Genomic DNA, 20,252 nt, shown 5'->3' on the forward strand with positions numbered 1-20,252 from the left:
TGAGCGCTGTGATGAAAGGTGCCAGGGTCGGTGCACTGTCTTTGATGAACTGAGCTGGATAGGAGTCACCCTTACAGTTTGATGGCTTGATGGAGTTGAGGATTGCTAGGACGTCCTGTTCCTTCATCTCTTTGAATGAAAATGCTGGGATTTCAGCTGGGGAATCCTGTTCTAGATTGGTTGTTTTAGAGCTTTTTGGTGGCTGGTGATTTTGTCTTGTAGGGTGTTCAATTTGTCGAGCATAGCTTCTTGGATCTTGTTACACCAGTCTTTGTCCTTGGTTAGGGAAGGCGGGGTGGGCATGGGCGCTTCCAGTTGTCTGAAGATCGTGAAGATTTCCCTGGTACCTGATTTAGCGTTGGCTATCCTAGAGTTGAAGGAATTGGCTTTGGCTGCGATGATGGCGGTTTTATATTATTGGGCGATGTTTTTGAAGGCCAGTTTAGTAGTGTCACTCAGTTTGGCCTTCCAGTCTGCGAGGGCTGTCCTTTTTTTGGTGCGTAGTTGGAGGAGTTCAGGAGTGAACCATGAGTTGGTATGTTTGGCGATTTAGGCTTTTCTCTGGGTGAGTGGGGCAATGGTGTCCACGGCTTGCGAGATGATAGAGTTGTAGGTGGCAGCAAGGGTGTCTGGGTTATTGGTGAATGGTGGCTTAAGTTTGGGAACCAGAAGGTGTGGTAGTAGTCTTTCCTTGGTAAGTTGCCTCGAGCTTCTGGTGAGAGCAGGTGGCAGTGCTATAGGAGGCCGATGGGTGCTTTAGCAATATTAAGGTCAAAATGGATGACAGAGTGATCTGACCATGGAATGGGAGTGATGGCTGAGATAGAAGGAGGGCAGTTGTGATGGGATATCCAGCCTGAGGTGTGTCCTTTGTTGTGAGTGGGTTCTGTCACCGCTTGTTTGAAGCCCAGTATGGAGAGGGCATTGTTAAGAGAAGCTGCATGCCCATCAGCAGGGTCATTTAGGCCGAGGTTCATGTCTCCCAAGAGAATGGACATAGTGGATTTTTTAAGGTTGTCAGCAAGGGCTTAAAGAGGGCCTCTTGGAACTCGGTGACCGGCCCAGGAGGGCGGTAAGTGACACTGAGGGAGGTAGTGCAGTTAGGTGACGGGTTAATCTTAAGGAGCATGTAGTCGCAGTTATGGCATAGGTCCCCTTGAATTCTCCTGATGGGGATGGACTGCTTAGTGATCAGTGCTACACCTTTCCTTTCTGTGCATCACGGTCTTGTCTGAAGATGGTGTAGCCTTCAGGTAATGCAAGGGCAAGAGCAGGCCCTGAGGCTTTGTGGAGCCATGTCTCACTAATGATTAGTAGGTTGAGGTTGGAGTTGCAGAGAAGGTCATGGATGTCCAGCGCATGGGCAGGGAGTGATCGTGCATTAATGAGAGCGCACCTGAGCGTGGTTAAGGGGGCTGGAGTAGCCTTAATGGGTGAATATTTAGGGGACACAGGGGTGACGGCACTATCAGAATTAGATGTCACTTAGAGGAATGCTAGTAGATCTAGGGACACATCTAGCAGCAGTGGAAGCACTGTTAGGCAGAATTCTCATTCTATGGTTAATTTACCTCACCTAGTGAGTCCTCCAGCAGCTTTGCTGGATTTCTGGAGTTTATTTTTCCACTGGGTAAGAGTGTGAGCCGTTTTTTCCCACTCTTATATGTGTTTTGCCATGTGTATTCTTACTGTTTGTGTGATTGTGGACTCTGGAGTACACCACTTCACAAGCCCCACTTTTTAAGTGTGTTACACAGCACCTTCAGTGCAGTGACACAGGGTTGTCTTTTAGACTTCCCACCGACTCCATTTTCTGGAGGTGACTACTGCCCCCCAGAAAAGGTAAAGTTGCCATTAACTTTACATAGTCGCTTTAACCACAGATCCAGTACAACCCATCTTTCATAGAGTATTGGAAAGGATTAATTCCTAGCCCTTTTTATCTGCGTCTCCTGGAGCTTTGTTTCGCTCCCTTAACATTAAGACTTGGCTGGTGGCAGTGGTGTCTACCCTAATTTTCCTACCGAGATTATATCACATAACGTGGTAATGTTTTAGGCTATTTTAGTAGCCTCGAACTTTAAACCTGCTTGCCCAAATACTTTTTATTTCGGCTCCGGTTGGGTTTAATCGCCATTTCTTTTTGTTAAAATCCTTCTTGTGTTTTCCTTTGCATGGCAAACCAGGATTGCCTTCTTTGTTCACCGTCTTTTGGCGGGCTTCTCTCAAGAAGCCCTCCTTTTGGCGCCTGGGTGTCTAGGTGGGCTGAATGTGAGGGAGGGGTGTAGTCACCCCCTGCACAGGGTGTCCTTGGAAACCCAAGTCGCACTTTGGCATGATTGGCGAAGGTGGTTGTCCGGGCCAGACAACCCCCATGCTGGGTGATTGACAGCCAGGCTGTGTGAATGGGGGATTTTCGCATAAAAGGCAGGACTCTTGGGCTGGAAGTCAGTCGCCACTGGAACTGCAAGGAACCGAAGAGAAGCGGAGAAGAAGATGGCTGCTGCAACTACCAAGTCCTGGTGAAACCCTGCTGTAGTCCTGAGCTATCTACCTTTCGACAACAAGAGAAGATCCAGTCCGAAGTCTTCTTCCTTTGAGCTTGGTGGGATTAACCAGCTCGTCTTCCACAGTCAGAGGATCCTCTTCTTGTTCAAAATAGCTGCACACAGCTGTAGTGGTCCGGATAGCCATCTGAAGAGCCTCTCCTGTTTTAAAGGAGCACACCTTTTATTCACCGTTGCTTTTGCTGCTGCTGGCCTCATCCCCGGGTAGTGCAGATCGCTCCAGATGTTCTCCTTCTTGTCCCCACGACTGAAGTCACAGGAACCGTGAGTCTGCAGGAACTACCAGGAACAACTGCCGTGGCACCAGCTCTTGTTCACTTGAATAAGGTACTGTTTCCGACCTCGAGGCACTAGGGTGAATCCCTTTTCTCCTCACCAAAGGCTTGTCCTTATCTTCCTTCCCTCTTATAACTTTTGTTTCCTCTTGTGACAATATCCAAGTACTCCTGGCAACCTTGAATCTTGAACTATCTTACCGCGTGATTCTCGACAACAGGAATCCTGTTCCACTTGACACTGGCGCAGGCCTATTGATATTGACTTTTATTCACGTGTAAGAAAGTGTTCTCTGATTCTGTCTGCCTTGACAAAAGTATTGCCTATGATTTTTGCCCCCAACTTTCTTTTGTTAACTCGGGTGCTAAGTGTGTTTTACCCCCGGTAACATTTCTTCCCGCGGGTACGCGTATCTTTAGTAAGACCGAACTGTCATTACTGTCAAAAAGTGATCGCATATGTATTCCCGGTAACGCTGTGTGTTTCATAACACCGGTCCATCAAAGCATAAGGTACTTACCTTGAGTTGTTCTGCACAAAGAGAATTGGTTGTGTGTAATGTATTTTACGTGTGGTTTTACATTAATAGAAGTGAAGTGTTTTGTGAACAGATGATTTAAAATAAATGTATTTTTACTTTTCAACCAAAAACCTTGAGTCAGTGTTTGCTTGAGTCACAGTAATTGTGGTCCTTTGTGTAATCTCTACTACTGCTCATTTGCTCTTGAGAGAAGTCTGGCTGCTCCGCTACTGCTACCACTTTAACATTGTAGTACAGGCTTGTACCAATGGGGAACTTGTATTACCACTTGTAGTCTTTATTGTGTGTAGTGGTCCCGAAGGGCACTTCACAGGATTCTGCCTAACAAGCACCAGCAACAATCACAGGGGCCTCACCAACAATACCAGGGCTTTCAGCAGTGGTCATAGGGTTACCAGAAACAATTACAGGTGCAACAGTAGTGGGCATAGGGTTACCAGTAGCAATCCCAGGGGCAACAGTAGTAGGCATGGGGTTACCAGCAGCAATCACTGGGGCAACAGTAGTAGGCATGGGGTTACCAGAAGCAATCACAGGGGCAACAGTAGTAGGCATTGGGTTACCAGCAGCAATCACAGGGGCAACAGTAGTAGGCATGGGGTTACCAGCAGCAATCCCAGGGGCAACATTAGTAGGCATGAGGTTACAAGCAGCAATCACATGGGTGTCCGCAGTAAGCTTGGGTGCATCATCAGCATTAATGCGGGCATGTTTGGGGGGTATCGTGGTTGTAGGTACAATGCATTCTGTTTCTAAGGTAGTATCCACGTAAGGGCTGGGGGCTGCAGAAATGTGCATGGATGTGAGAGCTGGAGTATTCCCATTGTCTTTTACGGGGGGCCTAGTACTCCACTGGGTGGTGCCCCATAGTCTGTGTGTTCTTTGCAGGTAGTTCCGCCATAAATGACCAGTCGCCTTGAGGTGGAGGCAGGGCTAGGAGTGTGCTGATGAACGGTAGTGGCGAGGCTAGGGCCACACTGGTGGGATAGAAGATCTCAGAGTGCGGGCACTTGATGGGAGGAGGAGCCTGGAGGTCAGGCATTCATTCCTAGTACGCTGGGAGGTGGGTCTGGAAGTGGGGGGGTAGGCCACAGTGCAGGAGTGGAGACAAGCTGTTCTTTCATTGACACTAATGGGAAGGCGCTCCTGCGTGGAGCTCTTACCTTGCTCGTATGGACGGAGGTAGTGCATCCTCGAGCAGCAGAGAGCGGACGAGAGCAGGGCCATTGATCCTGGACCTTTGCCCTGCGGCTTTGCCTGGCGGTCACCTCCCTCTCCCTTTAAAGCGGGGGGGGGGACCGCAAGGCGCTGCAAGCCTATTGGGACTCAGGGCTGGGGCGGTGATGCTCCGGATGGTGCCGATGTGTATTCCAGTCGTCATGGATACGGAGTCTGCCATTTTGAGGAGTGTAGGGCTCTAGCAGGGGAGTATTTAGGGAGGGAGAGTTGGAGATAGCATGGTCCCAGGCCCCAGATGGCCTTGTGGATGATGCAGAGGGTCTTGAATCTGATCCTTGCAGCCACTGGGAGCCAGTGGAGAGATTTTACGATTGGAGAGATACGGTCCCTGGGCTTGAAGCCAAGGATAAATCTTGCAGCGCTATTCTGGATTATCTTGAGGTGGCGTAGGGAGGAAAGAGGGGGATTTGTTGCAGTAGTCCAGCCTGGAGAGGACTAGAGCTCTGGAGACATTGAGCTTCTGGGGGTAGGTCTGAGGAGGTGGAGCTGGAAGTTGGACTACTTAGTAAGGTCCATAATGTCTGGGGTGAAGGAGAGAGCGGAATCGAAGATGACCCTGTGGATTTTGGCCTGATGGTGGGGATAGAGGGCCCAAAGAGGGTGGTGTGAGAAAACCAAAAGGTGCCTCACGCGCTTGTCCCTGTGGATCTGTCATCCATGTGGCCAAGACACAGCCATTGGATACAGTTCCTGGGGGTGGACTAGTGCAGGAGGATCACGTGGATGAGGGGTCTTGTGGGAGTGGGACACCTGATGGCGAGAAGTGGTATCCGCTTCCCTGTAACACATTTACCCCATCCTACCAGGTAAGATACTTAGCACCTCAACCGCCTTCCCCCTTTCACAACGCAAACACTTTCTCACAGACAGCTTGCTTTGAGAGAAAACGGACTAACACCCGAGCCGTATACCTGGCATGTCCCAATAAAATGGTCAGGTAATTACTGACCATTATGCACACCTGACTTCCATTACACTTCCTCACACGGATAAAAGGTGGAGCACGAGAGCACACTTTGTGGGAGGCAAAACACCTGAGGACACGGCAGTTCCAAGATGGTGGTTTAATACAAGGAGAAAGATGGCAAAGCCGAAGGGGATCACAAGCAGGGAAGTTCCCATGACCTTTTCGACAAGGACGCATTACTTTCACGAAACCTTGAGAATAGAAAGCGTAAGACCAGGAAACCAAGCTGAAGAATCTTGCATTGTGTGTCAGAGGTACCCGCGGCCCACCTGCGTCAATAGAGTCGGGCAGAATTGCCTTCTGCCCATGGTACTGTCTTTGGCTCCTATAACAAAGCAGCACCAATTAAATCAACACAGGCGGTGAGTTGGGGAGACCGATACCAGACCAGTCTGTGTTGAAGCTAAGGTTGCAAGCGGCAACATTGTATGATGAGCGCTGAAGCGAACAATGTATGAAAAGCATGTGATAACCAATGACAGTAAAATTGAACAACAGATAAGTGACTGAACTTTGAAACCAAGATACAATACCTTTTACAGAGTGGTCAGGAACCCCCTGCGTGCTCATTCAAAGGTCTGTGTCAGGTATCCAACTGAGAGGTGGTGAAATAGTGGCAAAGGATGTAAATCGAAGTGGTCCTGCATTGTTTCAAGCAAAATCCTTTGCACAATCAAAAGTCTTCAATGTTGATACTGCCAAGAAAGTTGATGACAAATTACATAAAGTTGGTCCTAGCCCGAACAAGAGAGATCAATTGGAAGCCTTGGGTTAAGACAAGTTTGTGTTAGAGTGAATTAAATTGGTCCGAGTCCGGCGGAGGGAGACTGATTGAACATTGTGTTAAAACTGATCTGAGCCCGGCTGAGGGTGATCCGGGGTGAACCATGAATCACCTGAGAAATAGGATACATGGAAATCCAACAAGCATTGTGTTAAAGGGGATCTGGGCCCGGCTGAGGGGGATCCGAGGTGAATAGTTAAGCACCTGAGAAATTGAATACGTGTGAAATCCTAAGAGGAATAGAACTTATTGTTTGTCGCATCAGGCCCTCTGAAAGAAGAGACTTTGAAAGCCAGAGAGACTTGGGCACGCAAGGCCCTGATGCTAATGTTTGAACTGCACCCTCCTGCTAGGGAAGCCAGCGACTGTGCTAAGCTCCAGTGTATCGCCTTGTACCATGCTTAAAAGGTGGGGAAGGGAGGCCAACGGCCTGAATATCCTGACATATCTTTTCTGAAACAATTCTTTCTTTTACATAACATTGTTTCTTACACTATTTGTATTTAGAGGTAGGGATAGGCAATAGTTTTTTTTGTGTATAGGCCCTTTGGTTTTGACAAGACGCCACTAGGACTGCGTTATTATTATTTGATGGTCGTAGCTCGCTCCCATATTTAGATTTAGGATTAGATAGGCATTTTTCAAACCCTTTTCGAAGTTCAATGAACACCCTTGAACTGTGGTCACTTGTCTGTCTTACTGTTGATACCATGCCTTTCTTAAAGTGGCTAGAGTGGAGGAGGAAAAGCGGGCGCAGGTGTCCCAATGAGAAGGATCTTCGTACAACATGCCTGAATGGCGGACAGTCGGGGATCAAAGAGGAGGCAGTAGAGGGAAGTGTGAAGGAAAGCTGTCATCGGCATAACACTGGAAATGAGGATAGGAGGAAATCGGGTGAGCAAGAGGGGCAAGACGGATATTGAAGATCCATGGCAATAGGATAGAGCCCTGGGGGACGCCACAGGTAGAGAGTGAGGTGGAGGAGGAGAAAGGGCCCAGTTGCAACTGGGAAGGGCAGTTAGTGAGGAAAGAGGTCAGCCATTCTAGTGTCGGGTGTCAGAGTCATTGTATGAGGATAGACTGGTTGACTGTGTCAAAGGCAGAGGAGAGTTCAAGGAAAATGAGAACAGCAGTAGAGTTGGAGTCGAGATTTGCGAGCAGCTTCCCTGTCTTGCAATGCCCGGAATCCAGATTGATGGTCATAAAGGCAATCAACAAGATCAGTGCGTAGGTTCAGTTGGGGGAGGACCTATTTCTCCAAATGTTTACCAAGGAAGGGGGTAGTGGAGATAGGGTGAAAGTTAGCTATGCAACAGGGGTCAGCAGATGACATTTTTTTTTTTTATTAAATTCAAAATTTATTGATTTTATACAGATTCAACAATCACTTACATACAGAATTTGTCAATAAGATATTAGAAAAAGCATGTAAGGTGAATACCGTCTTCGTATGGCATGTGTAATAATTCTCAGGAATCGAACAGTATAGCAAATAAGATCTGTAAAACCCAGTCTCACTCCTCCCCTCCCCCTCCCCCCTTTCTAATACCTCCAAGTACGGGATTGAAAAACAACATGAAACAGCGAGACAACACCAGAAAGCATCGAGTACAGATCTGATATCCGACCAGGATACATAACATGGCCCAAGGAACCGCCACAACGAGAATCATCGTTCATTATCAATATTGACACAGATCACAACAATATTCTGCACACATTGTCTTTACAAGGCATGTTTGGCTCTGAACTCAGACCAGGCACTTTCGACATCAGTAAGATCTCTGTGTAAGGCGGCAGTCAGGCATTCCATTCTATAGAGAGTTTGGGCGACCCCAAGCCACTCGGTTTTACTAGGGAGCTTGGGCCTCTTCCATACCATAGTGAGACATGCTCGTGCAGCCATCAATAGACCGTATACCATCCTAGGTGCTTTTACGACTTTGTCTCCCGTTTCGATCAAACCAAACAGGATAAACATTGGCTGCTGCACCCTTCCTTCATTGTCCAGGTCCCTGATCCAGCTAAGAACCTCCGACCAGTAAGTCTGGACCACTGCACACCCCCACCACATGTGCCAATAATCAGCCCGCATCCCACAACCCCTCCAACAGTATGGGCTAACCCCCTGATACATCTTGGCGAGCCTGATCGGATCATACTGCCATCTGTACAATAACTTTATAGCATGCAATTTATACTGGCAGGATATAGAGGATTTTGCAGTTCGTCTGCAGATTTGTAGCCACAGTTTTTGCGAGATTTGTCTGCCCATATCTGCTTCCCATCTGCTCTTAAGCGCCAAGGAGGGGGAAATATCGGCCTCGATCAGAGCCGAGTACATAGCACTTATCAGGCCACTGGAGCCCGTACATCGATCAAGGATCGTTTCAAATGGGGTAAGATCTCTCTGCAATTGGTCCTTCCAGATTGACCTTGTCATTACCCCTTTGAGTCTCAAATACAGGAAGACTGAAAGCGAGCCTATACCGAGCGCCTCCTGGAGCTCCTGTATGGTTATAAAGGTTCCGTTGCGCCATAGTTGGCCCGCCCTTTCCAGCCCTGCTTGATACCATGTTTCATAGCTTCCCGGTTCTGGGATTGCATCTCGGATTCCTGGTGACCAAAGGTGTCCTAAGGGAGATGGCCATGTCGTGACGCCCACCATTTTCCTGCCGGGTTTCCATACTGCCCACAGTGTACCCAAGATAGGGTGGGATCTGATTCTCTCACGCAATTGAGATCTGGGGACCCATAACCATTCGGACACAATAAATGGACGAAGGTGATAGTTATCCAGCGCTATCCACTGGGGCTCCGAACGTTGCCTAAAGTTGCGTCGCCCTGTAATATGTCTCCATATCCGGGAGGCCTACTCCTGCGTTATCTTTGCGGAGCTGGAGTAAGGATCTCGGAATCCGTGGCCTCTGGCCCTGCCACAAGAAGGTCAAAAACAGTTTTCTCACTTCCATGAAGTATTCCGGGGGCATCTTAACGGGGAGCATCTGAAACAAATATAATATTTTAGGGAGAAAGACCATCTTTATGGCATTTAAGCGGCCCATCCAGGAGATAGTGAGCTTAGACCACCGTTGGCTATCTTTCTGTAGGGCGAGTGACAGTGGTGGGAAGTTAGCTCCATATAAGGAGTCAAGATCGCGGGTGACATTGATGCCCAAGTATCGGAGGGTAGTAAGGCTGACTTGAACTCCTAGTGGGGCAAAGCGTACGATCTCAGAGTCTCTATTTTTATCAATCGGGAGGAGGACTGACTTCCCTGTGTTGATTTTTAGGCCGGCCAGTGCACCGTATTCCTCAATTATGTTAAGCGCAGCCGGGATCGAGTCTAAGGGGTCCGTTAGATGAAGCAAGATGTCATCCGCATATAGTCCCAGTTTGTACTCCCTGTCTCCCACCGTGATGCCCTTAAGCAGATGACATTTTTAAGAGAGGGTGCACAAGTGATTAGTTAAGGAATAGAGGGAAAGAACCAGTGGCAAAGGAGTGGTTGCAGAAGTCGCAAGAGCTGGGGCGAGAAAGGAGCTGTTGTCCGTAATGGTTCTGGAAGAGCAGCTGTTTAGAGGAGACCTTCATAGAGCGGACCACTTTAGAGACTCATTCTGTGTTATGGGCAGGAGGGAGGAGAATGCAGGGGGTGGAAGGAAGGGAGCCAAGGGAGCAGGCTCGGGAATTGAAGTGAGGTTAGAGGAGAGTGAGGACAGGATATCCTGAGTTTTTGATGTAAAATGGGAGGCCAAAGCGGTGCAGAGAGCCTGGGAAGGAAGGAGAGAGGTGGAGACTGCAGTTGGATTGGCGAGTTCCTTGCAGATTTGGAAAAGTTTGGCCTTATTCTTAGTGGCTCCAGAGATGCAGGCTTGGATGTGGGCGCGCTTCTTGAAGCAGATAGAGGCGCGATATTGCCTTTGGCGCAGACAGCAGGCCAGTTTGTCAGAGGGTGAACCCAAGGTCTGCCACTTCCATTCAACAACTATGCACTTGCGTTTCAGAGATGCTAGATTGTAGTTGTACCAGTTTTTCTTGGGGGCAGGTTTTAGGCAGATCCTCATGACTGGGGCAAAGATGTCAAGGGTGTTATAAATGGAGAGGTGCAGGTTAGCAAGGACAGAGAGTCAGAAGCGGGGGTGGTAGGGGAGATGAAGGTGGATGCGAAAGCAGCGACAGACCCTCGCTTCATAGGTCGGATAAACGCAAAGGAGGTTGGCAGTGCTGGGGGTGGCTCGGAAAGATGGATGGCTAAGGGGCACCATGCAGGAGGAAAGGAGAGAGTGGTCAGACCAGGAGAGGGGGTGGTGACCGGATTAGAGATGGTTATATCGTCAGAAATGAGGGTGTAGTGTGACTGGCAGAGGGCATAGTGTGACTGGCAGAGTTGATCGGGCAGGAAGCGAGAACACAGAGAGAGAGGGAGTCACAGAAGACACGGAATTGAGAAATGAATGATTCAAGGGAGTCAGATGGATTTTGAAGTCACCAAAGAGGAGGAGTTTGGAAGAAGAGGTTGACAGGGAGGAGGTGAAGGTCAGCCCATTCAGAGAGGAAGAGAGAGATGGGGCCTGTGGATAGTGGCGCTTGTGAGAGAGAGAGTATGAAAGACCCCAAGCCTACAGACAAGGCATTCAAAAGAGGAGTAGGTTTGAGTAGGTATGATGAAGGCAGGGACCCAATCGGGGAAGCTCAGGGCCACTACACCTCTACGCCTTTTGGGTCTGGGTTTGGAGAGGATGGTGTAGCCCACAGGAAGGAGTGTGTCAAGAGCAGTGACAGAGCTGGCATCGAACCACATCTCGTTAAGAGCAAGGACATCTAGGTCAAAGTCTTCGAGAAGGAGACAGATGTCAGAGGAGTGTTTGACAGCAGAGCGCTCATTCAGAGTGGCTAAGTTAAGCAGGTTACGACTTTTGAAGGTTTTCCGAAGGAGTTACAGGGGCGTGGTACTCCCATCAGTGGTGGAGAGGTTGGAGGAGAGGGAGGAAGTTTATGAGAGAGGGCAGGCGCCGGTCTAGAAGGAGAAAAGTAGGTTGAGAACCTTGGGCCATGATAGTGCCATTGTGATAGACATTGATACACCTAGAGAATGAGGTGCCAGGTGTACTTCCCACCTAGTGCCACCATTAATGGGTGAAGTGGAGACCAGATGAGGGATCCCTAGGTCAGGAGAGGGGGCAGAAGAGAGGATGTCTGTAATAATCTGCCTGGAAGTGGCATTGACGTTGTTAGGGAGAATTCTCTCTTTAGGCTGAATTTCCTAACCTAGTCAGTCCCCCAGCAGCTTTACTGGATTTCTGGAGTTTGTTTTTTTCCTCCTGCCAAGAGTGAGACTCTTTTTCTCCCACTCTTGGACATGATGTATGGTATTCCTTTGACTGGTAAGGTGTTTTATGGGCTATGGGGTCCTTTACTCCATAGGGTCTCATGTGTTTTTCCTATGTGTGTTACACAGCACCCTCCGTGCAGTAACACAGAGGTGTCATAGTGACACCCCACCATAGACTCCATACCCTGGGACTGACTACTGTCTCCCAGGGCATGTAAAGTCACCATTGGCTTTACTAGTCCCAAATTATTAACAGAAACCAGTACAAACCATCATATTGTGGACGTACTGGTCGGGGCAATTCGATTGCCCCGGGGTCTGTTAGTCGAGGGGGCACGTCTCCGTCCCCCCTGATCGAGTTTTTGGCTGGTGGCAGTGGAAACTACTTTTTATATTCGACCGCAAATATTTCCCTATGGGATTTTCCCATTGTTCGAGGCTACCAACTTTAATTATTTAATTCTCATAGCCTCGAACATACCGCCGGTTTATTTAATTAATATTAATTCTCCGGTTGGTATTTTTTTGCCAAGACTCGATTCTAAAATGGCGTTTGTGTTCTCTTCTGTGACTCCAAACCAAGTCGAGCCCTTTGTTCCACTTTTTGGCGGGCTTCTCCACAGAAGCCTCCAAAAGTGGTGGTGCCACTCTGTATAGGGTACCATATGGGGCGTGGGAGGGGGTTTAGGCACCCTGGACTGAGTTACCTTGGTAACTCAAGTCGCACTCTTGTGTGATTGGCCCAAGTGGTGAGCCGGCCGGCCCACCACTTAGCATGTTTGATTGACAGCTAGGCTGAATGAATGGGGGTATGCTGCATAAAAGCAGGGCTTTGGGGAGTGAAACTTCAGATGTCGCCACAGGACCTGAGAATCCGACGAGGGAGAAGCTGAGCCGACCTACCACGACGACACCACCGGTGGAGCCCTGCGGAACCGACTCACCACTTCCCGACGACAGAGAAGATCTCCCAGCTGGAGAGGCTTCTTTCCCTGACTGGTGGGCACAACCAGTTTTACCTTCCTTCTTCGCACCCCAGACCGGTTTGTGGTCGAACTGCCCGTGCCAAGCACCCCGGCGGCCGGATAGCCACTCACCACTGAACCGCGAATCAACGGACCGCTCCTTGTACCTGAGAAAATCTGCGGCTGGTTTCTTCCCTGGCAGTGCAATGGACTCCTGTCTTCCTCCACGACGGAGCAACGACTTGCATCCGCTGCCAGGAACAACTGCCCCCGCTGGAGCGTTCTCACCACTTTAAGGTACCGTGTCCGCCAGGCCTCCCTTTCTAAAGATTGCAACAAGATAATAATAACTCCTTAACCTTCTGGACTGGGCTGGCCGTCTTGACCCTCTAACTGGTCCCTTTCTGTGATCCAACTCATTTTTGAACCAGTACAAGACTTTTGTGCACCACAACCGTGTGACCTTGGACACATTTTGTTTCTATCCTCTTAAAGCGGATCCGGCCTACTGACTCTGAATTCACGGTTTTACTTTGCCTTCCTCTCTTGTTCTGCTCTCGTAAAAGTGTTGGGATCTGTTACAAATTGTTCTCTGCTTTTCTCTCCCTTTTTAAAACGAACTATTAGAGTGCCATCTACGTTAAGCGCTCACCACTGTCTGAAAATAAGTGGGGCTTTACTTAAGACTTGTCTAATATTCTTTTAAGGGAGTGTATATCTTTTAGTGACCGTGTTTTTGAATTGCTTACTATTAGTGCCTGTGTGTTTTTCTAGATGTGGTTTTAAATAATTTAAATAAATAATTATATCTCTTTTACACCAATCCCTGGTCAGTGTTTACTTGTTCTATTGTGTGCTCTTGACCTATTGTGAATACTCTATATACTGCCTAAATCTTCTTGAGGGAAGTCTGACTGCTCAGCCACAGCTACCAAGTGAATCTGTGTGGTACAGACTGCTACCAAGTGGGTTTACTGCCAAACACCTGTAGTCCTAAATCTTTTGCAGTGGTCCCAGAGGGAACAGCACAGGTTTCTGCCTAACAGACATAGGGGTCAGCAATAGGTAGGCCTGACTTTTCTTCCATACTTCGTGAGAGAGGTAGGATATGTGCAGTTGAATAGATAGGGGAGACAGGGGATTGGCACAGTGCACAATAAACTCACCAAGTGGCCTAGCAGCCAGGCAGGCACAGAAGAAGGAGCTGTGCAATGGAGGACAATCAATGCACGGATTAAAAAGCACACCTAAAATCGAATTTCCAATGAAGCACTAAAATGCAGCACAAAATGGAGAATGCACAGATTAAAAGCACACCTAAAATCGAATTTCCAATAAAGCACAAAAATGCAGCACAAAATCGAGAATGCACAGATTAAAAAGCACAGCTAAAATCGAATTTCCAATAAAGCAATACAATGCAGCAGAAAATTGAGAATGCACAGATTAAAAGCACACCTAAATTCGAATTTCCAATAAGCACTAAAATGTAGCACAAAATGGAGAATGCACAGATTAAAAGAACACCTAAATTCGAATTTGGCGAGGTTAGCAGAGAGCATAAACATTTGATAGTTATTCTAGCAGGCATACAGAAAGCAGCAATTTAGGCCAGGCCAGAAGCAGAAATCACTGCAGCTAGATTCGATTTTCAGCTAGCTAGTTCCAAAGGCGCATTTTTGAAGAGCAGCAGCAGCAACAGATTGCAAGTATAAGCGGATTCATTTAGTCAGGTTACAAATTGAAACATTAGAAATGCAATGATGTTAGGAGTCCAAGAATAAATGTTCGCAAGGTGCATTTGGGGTGAAAATGTTCGGGACACAGTAGCTGCATGAGCAAGTGAAGTGTAGGTAGGATTGGCCAAGGTCCAAGAACAGCAGTAAAGTTAAAGGTTAATGTGGCCAATAATTAAGGTAGGTTCACCTGAGTAGGCGAACACTGTGCAAGGAGGGTGAGAACAGCATTGAGAGTGCATCAAAAAGGTAAAGGAAACGCTGTGAATGATGAGGCTTTTAATAGCGGGCGGTGGAGGCTTACTGGTCGGAGGAATCAGTGTGTGAAGCCCCCGAATCAGATTATGGCCCGGACAAGGCCAGTCAGGGAGTGTCATGGCCCTTAGATGGAGGCCCTTTGAGGGGGCCGGCGATCGCCTGTCTGCTCCGGAAGAGCTTCAGAGATTGAAAATATACCCAGTCACAGGGCAGCAGGCGGGAGTCACAAGGGCTGAACAGAATCAGCTGCTGTTCCGGACCATGCAGGGCGGCCATCATGAAAGGCCTCGCCTGTCGATTGAATCGGGCAGCCTCTGGGGGAAAGTGTGGGTGAGAAGATGGAGGGGCTCCCAACAGCGTAGTGGAATCTAGGAAAGGTCTGGCAGTGTCCAAGCTGACGACTTCCCACTGGATAATTCTCTGCATTGCAGAGTGCTACCAGAAAGAATGAAAGAAATTGCTACCAGGAATCAGAGCACATTCCACCAGGACCGTGGCGACATCCTCCTCATTGTAAAGGGGTGTGCCAATGAGAAACATGTTGAGCAGTGGCATGGTCGTCGCTCCACACGTTCACTAAGCTTTATTGCTTGGATCTGGCACGTGGCTCTGACGCTTGATTCGGCAGAGCAGTGTTGCAGAGTTTTCTTGTCTGAAGGCTTACATCCCACCTCCACACTCTGTACTGGTCTAAGGCTCTCTCAGATGCAATCCATTGAAGGAGAAATTACTTACCAGTCATGTTCTTTCTATGGATTCTTCTCCCACAGATTCCTCGTTGCCCTCCCATTCTGCCCCACGCTATGAAGTGGTCTTGCGCCATTTATGTTGGCTCTCAGCTATTGGGACGACAACTTGAGGTTGTGACGATTGGATGTTAGGCACGTCTCAATTCCTTGTTAGTTGTGTACTGTCAGCCTGTTGCTTTGAGTATGGTGGCTGTCCCTCACAACAACAAAAAATGACAAAGGCAATGATTTATGCATTTTATTGGCTTTCATTAAGCCAAATCCTTATGGATTCATCCTCCACGCATGACTGCTGAGCTCGGTGGAGGCGGACTGAGGTACAGGGGCGCAGTGACGCAAAATATTTACTGCCGACATCCCGGTCCAGAGTAAAGGAGTGGGGCGGACTGAAGAGGAGTCGACGTTGAGTCGTACTGTGACCCCTGTTGAAATGAGCAGTCTGCGGGAGGAGAATCCATAGAAAGAACATTACCGGTAAGTCATTTCTCATTCTCTCTTGTCTTGGGAGTTTAGACCAAGGCACTTAAATGACCCTGGAGACAATCTGATCGTTTTTTTTGTTGGTACCTTGTACATTGACACCATCCTGACACAGAAAATTAAAGCACCTTCTTCTCCAGAGTGTCTGTGCTAAAACACAATTGTTCACTTTTTCAACTTGTGTTGGGGATCAAAGTCTGCAATTACAAAGAGATAATTGAATCCAAGGCTGTCTGAATCAGGGTAGTGCAAAAAAAAGTATCTTTGCATAACAATGCACCTGTACTTTTGTTTTCTTGATGGACAAGATCAGCGCACATGTTCCACAGCGCTAAAAAAAATGGGCCTCATTACAAGTTAGCCAGTCCGGATTTAACGGTGCCAGTAAAACAGTACCAGCACCGTTTCCGGACCGGCTAACTATGAGTTCTGCGGCCGGTGGTATTACACCCACCAGGTCTGACCTGGCGGGCGTAACGCCACCAGCCGCAGACGAACGTGGAAACACTGGCACCATTACCGCATGGTGCCGGTGTTTCCACGGCCCCCTTTCCCGTGGAGTCCTATGGGACTCCACGGAAATGTGGGGGTAACGGAATGCTGGCTCCGGAATTACCGGACCACCAGGGCCGTAATGCCCTGGTAATTCCGGCAATTCCGGAGCCGGTAACTCATTCCAAGTCCGGTGGCAACCTGCCGGTTTTTCCTGCTTGGTTACCGCTGGACTTGGAATGAGGCCCCATGTGTGTCTCCCTTGTTCCCTGAACCCACTCTCTATTGCCTGCAAGACCTTATACCCACTATCCCATTTTCTCCAATTACATGGATGATATTGTGGCCCCTGCTTTTTTGCAGGGATACTGCGGGTGTTTTTTGACAGCATTTTTATCTTTTAGGAAAAAATTTTCCTTGCTCATAAATTTGACACTTTCTGGTCATTTTTTTTGCTGCACTGTTAGGAGGTGCAAAATTAGCGGGGCACAGTTGTGTGTGTTCTATTCACATGTATGGCCTGTGGAGCATAGGTAGAAGACACTTTCTACATACCGGCACAAACAGCATTTGAACATCTTCGTTGAGTTGGGCTGAGCTCCAGAAACAATTGCTCTCGAAAAATGATGTATTCCAGAGGTCATTGGGTCTGTATCATTGGTACAGTTATCCACACGTCACCCAGCACCCCCCACTCCCACTTTCACAGGTGCAAATATTGTTTCTTTGGTAGGTCACCACGCTAGCAGGACACCCCTGAATTCTAGGCCACCGGTTGCCACTACCCATTGCCTTTCTGTAGGCATAACGATAGCATTAAAGGAGTCAATAAGATTAAATGCTTTTATTATGGCCTTGTTTAAAAAAGTAAACATGCATCCAGAAATATTTTTGTGGTTCCAAGGCTGTGTTTTATTCTTGGGTATTTTCTTGGATTTTACATTAAAAAATAATTACTGTTTTTTATATCAAAGGATTGCCCATTCCATAGTTCACAGCCCTAGCTAGTCTTCTACAAATGCCTGCATCTGTTTGAATGAGAACAATGAAAGTGAGAGGCTAGGCAGCCATGCTCAAATGGTATATCAGGTGCCATTGGCACAACTCCGCCTCTTATTGGTCTTTTACAATCTGTTCATGTTGCCGGAGTTGAACTCTTTTACAAACAAAATGTCTATCTCTGAATATGTATGCCTATCTTTTTGTTATATAATTTTTAGACTGAAAATGTGTATAGTAATTTTGGAACACATTTGTGAACATTGTATATGCACTATCTTACTTTGTAGCAAACAGAGTCCAGCTTTCCCATACACTGCCTATCACTAAGCAAAAGGCCACCATTGAACACAGCAAGTGTGATATCACTCCATTTACACTCAGAACACCTTTGCTCTCATGACAGGTTACATGTCTTTGGACCCTGCACGAAACTGTCAATGTATTTGTAGTTTTCTTTATATTCCTCACACTTGGATTACATGTTGTGTCCAGTTATAGACCAACTGGGCCAGTAGTTGGCTTGATCATACTAAAGGCAATTTAGGCAGTTAGTCAAGGTTTTAAATTATTCTGATGTAGAAACATCTGTTGTCTTGTTTTCAATGTTAATTTGTTTTTTGTAGGAGTCTCCAGCAACTTCTGGATTACACCGATGATGATATAGAAGAGACCTACTGCCTTAACTTTACAGTAAGAACTTCTCTGTTTCATTCATGTAGTTTGTTTTTTTATCCAGTGCAAATGCTGTTAAATATTGTGTTCACTTCTGAAGGTCCTGTGTAATTGCATTGTTCAATTTTTGTGCAGCCATTTGAAAACGTTAATCACCATTGTTTATTATGATTTGAAAAGTTGCATTTTCATACCATATGCTCATGTGCTGTATTTGGAGGATTTGGAAATGACAAAAGTAGCTGGTTCTTGCGAGAAACGACTTGGGGTAAATCATTGAACGTTCTCGATAATATTTTTGTACAAATACCTTCTTGTAGAACAGTTCTTGACCCTTTGTCAGGATTAGTCAGGCGAGTACAAAGGCAGCGAATATGGCAAGGGAAATATGCACCCAGGAACTATGACTCAGGTATGCTAGAACCCAGGAGTGCAAATAGAGTGTGACATCAAAACCAATATATTAAAAGGGATGTGGGGTAAGCACCTGACCGCGAGGAAAGTCGGCAAGCGCCTTACCCCCAATTGCTGTTACAGGTACTGACAGCGCTAAACCCACGTGGAGGGCAAGCAATGACAGGATCTGTGTACTAACACTCTTGATGGTATTACATAAGGGAACTTAAGAACTGTACTCACGAGGACGAGATAAACCTCTTGAATGTCAGCTAGCCCACGAATCCTGTTGAAGAAACTGGGACCCCGAAAGGCTAGAACAGCAATGGAAGGAAAACTAAATACCTAAGTGGGAATAGTGTTTACAAAATAGTGAGGAAAACATAAGCATTCACACAGGAGCTAGCTACTACCGCACACCACACCTAATAATCAAAGGGAAAATAAATGTAGAAGTGCAGTGGAAAACATGGAATGGATCCTCTAGAAAGTAAGGATCAGGAGCAGAGAAAAACGAAATAACCTATGCAAACTTCTCCCTACCCCTCCATGGAAAAGACAGGAAACTAAACTAAGAGGAAGGCTAAGGCAAATGGGTAACAGCAGCAAAGGACAGAGTCAAGGAAATATAGAACACAGACAAACTGGGCTGCATCTAAAAGGGGAAAGCACTGAGAATTGCTGCCTGCAAACAGAGGAAGACAAAAAGGGAAATCAAGGGAGCAGAAATCAATTAGCGCATGAATCCGAAATTCAGGGCGGAGGAAACAAGAAAACAGGAACAAGGAAGTAGGTACAAAGGCAAGGAACCAGGAACCAGGGACTAGTCAAAAACAGGAACACTGCGATCGATGACCAGCGCTGGACTGAAGTAAGACTGAGGCTTTTAAAGCTGCTTAACGAGCACACGCCTCGGGTGTGCTGATTGCTGCACCTGCCGCCACAGCTGTTACCTATCCTCCACCCAACCTTGTGTTGCAAGGGTGGAGGTGGAGCAGTGGGCCAGGCATTCTGGGAAGCATAGTCATTTGGTTAAAGAAGCATGCTGGCTGCCAAAAACCTGGAATGGATCCGGAAGGGAAGTAGCTGGGAAAATAGGGATTTAGCGCTCCCAAATCATCCCAGCACTGTAGCATAAAGTTCGGAGGAAAAGTCCAGTAGGGAATAAACCCCAAATCATGCCCCCAAATGGTGGGAACAGGAGCGAAGGGAGCGAGTCGTGACACCCTTGGGCTCAAATGGAGGGATATGATTTACCAATATGGTGCAAGTGGCTGCATACCTAAAATAACCCCTTTGGTCTTCCTTTATTTTTACTTGAGTTGCAATATCGGCAACCTTTAGCCTTTTGGGGTGGGAATCTGTTAGAACCATGTTATATGTACTGCATTAGTTTGTCTTAAGCCATTCATTTCTTGGTGATTTAGAAGGCACACATAGGGCCTCATCACGAGTTGGGCGGTATCCCTGGCTATTAACGCCAGATCACGGGTTTGGTGGAACAGTAAGTCCCCATTCCCCATTTGGCCCATTCGGGAATTCCTCATTCCCCATTGGGCCCAATGGGGAATTTTCGGCGCTAATACCGCCGGCGGTATTAGTGTGCGGTAATAGCGCTCAAAATCGGCAAAATCGTGGCGGATTTACCCCCAGCTCAGAGCTGGGGGTAATTCCTGCCAAACCCATGATTTGGCGGACCCTTAAATGCAGCAGTAATAGCGTTACCGCCACATTTAGGGGTTACCGCCAAACTCGTGATGAGGCCCATAGTGAGCAAAGCTATGTCATGGTGC

At 47.4% G+C, this 20,252-nt stretch overlaps 1 protein-coding gene across 2 annotated transcripts in view; it reads left to right on the forward strand.

Annotated features, from left to right (window-relative positions):
• HERC3 (HECT and RLD domain containing E3 ubiquitin protein ligase 3) overlaps nucleotides 1-20,252 on the forward strand; it is a 1,960,519-nt gene that overhangs the window by 1,729,810 nt on the left and 210,457 nt on the right. For both annotated transcript variants that reach the window (XM_069630741.1, XM_069630742.1), the window contains one exon: nucleotides 18,015-18,081. In XM_069630741.1, coding sequence (XP_069486842.1) covers nucleotides 18,015-18,081 — 67 coding nt within the window. The remainder of the gene's footprint in view (nucleotides 1-18,014; nucleotides 18,082-20,252) is intronic.

Source organism: Ambystoma mexicanum, chromosome 6q (genome assembly GCF_040938575.1).
Source record: "Ambystoma mexicanum isolate Mex_15411 chromosome 6q, UKY_AmexF1_1, whole genome shotgun sequence".
Lineage (NCBI taxonomy): Eukaryota > Metazoa > Chordata > Amphibia > Caudata > Ambystomatidae > Ambystoma > Ambystoma mexicanum.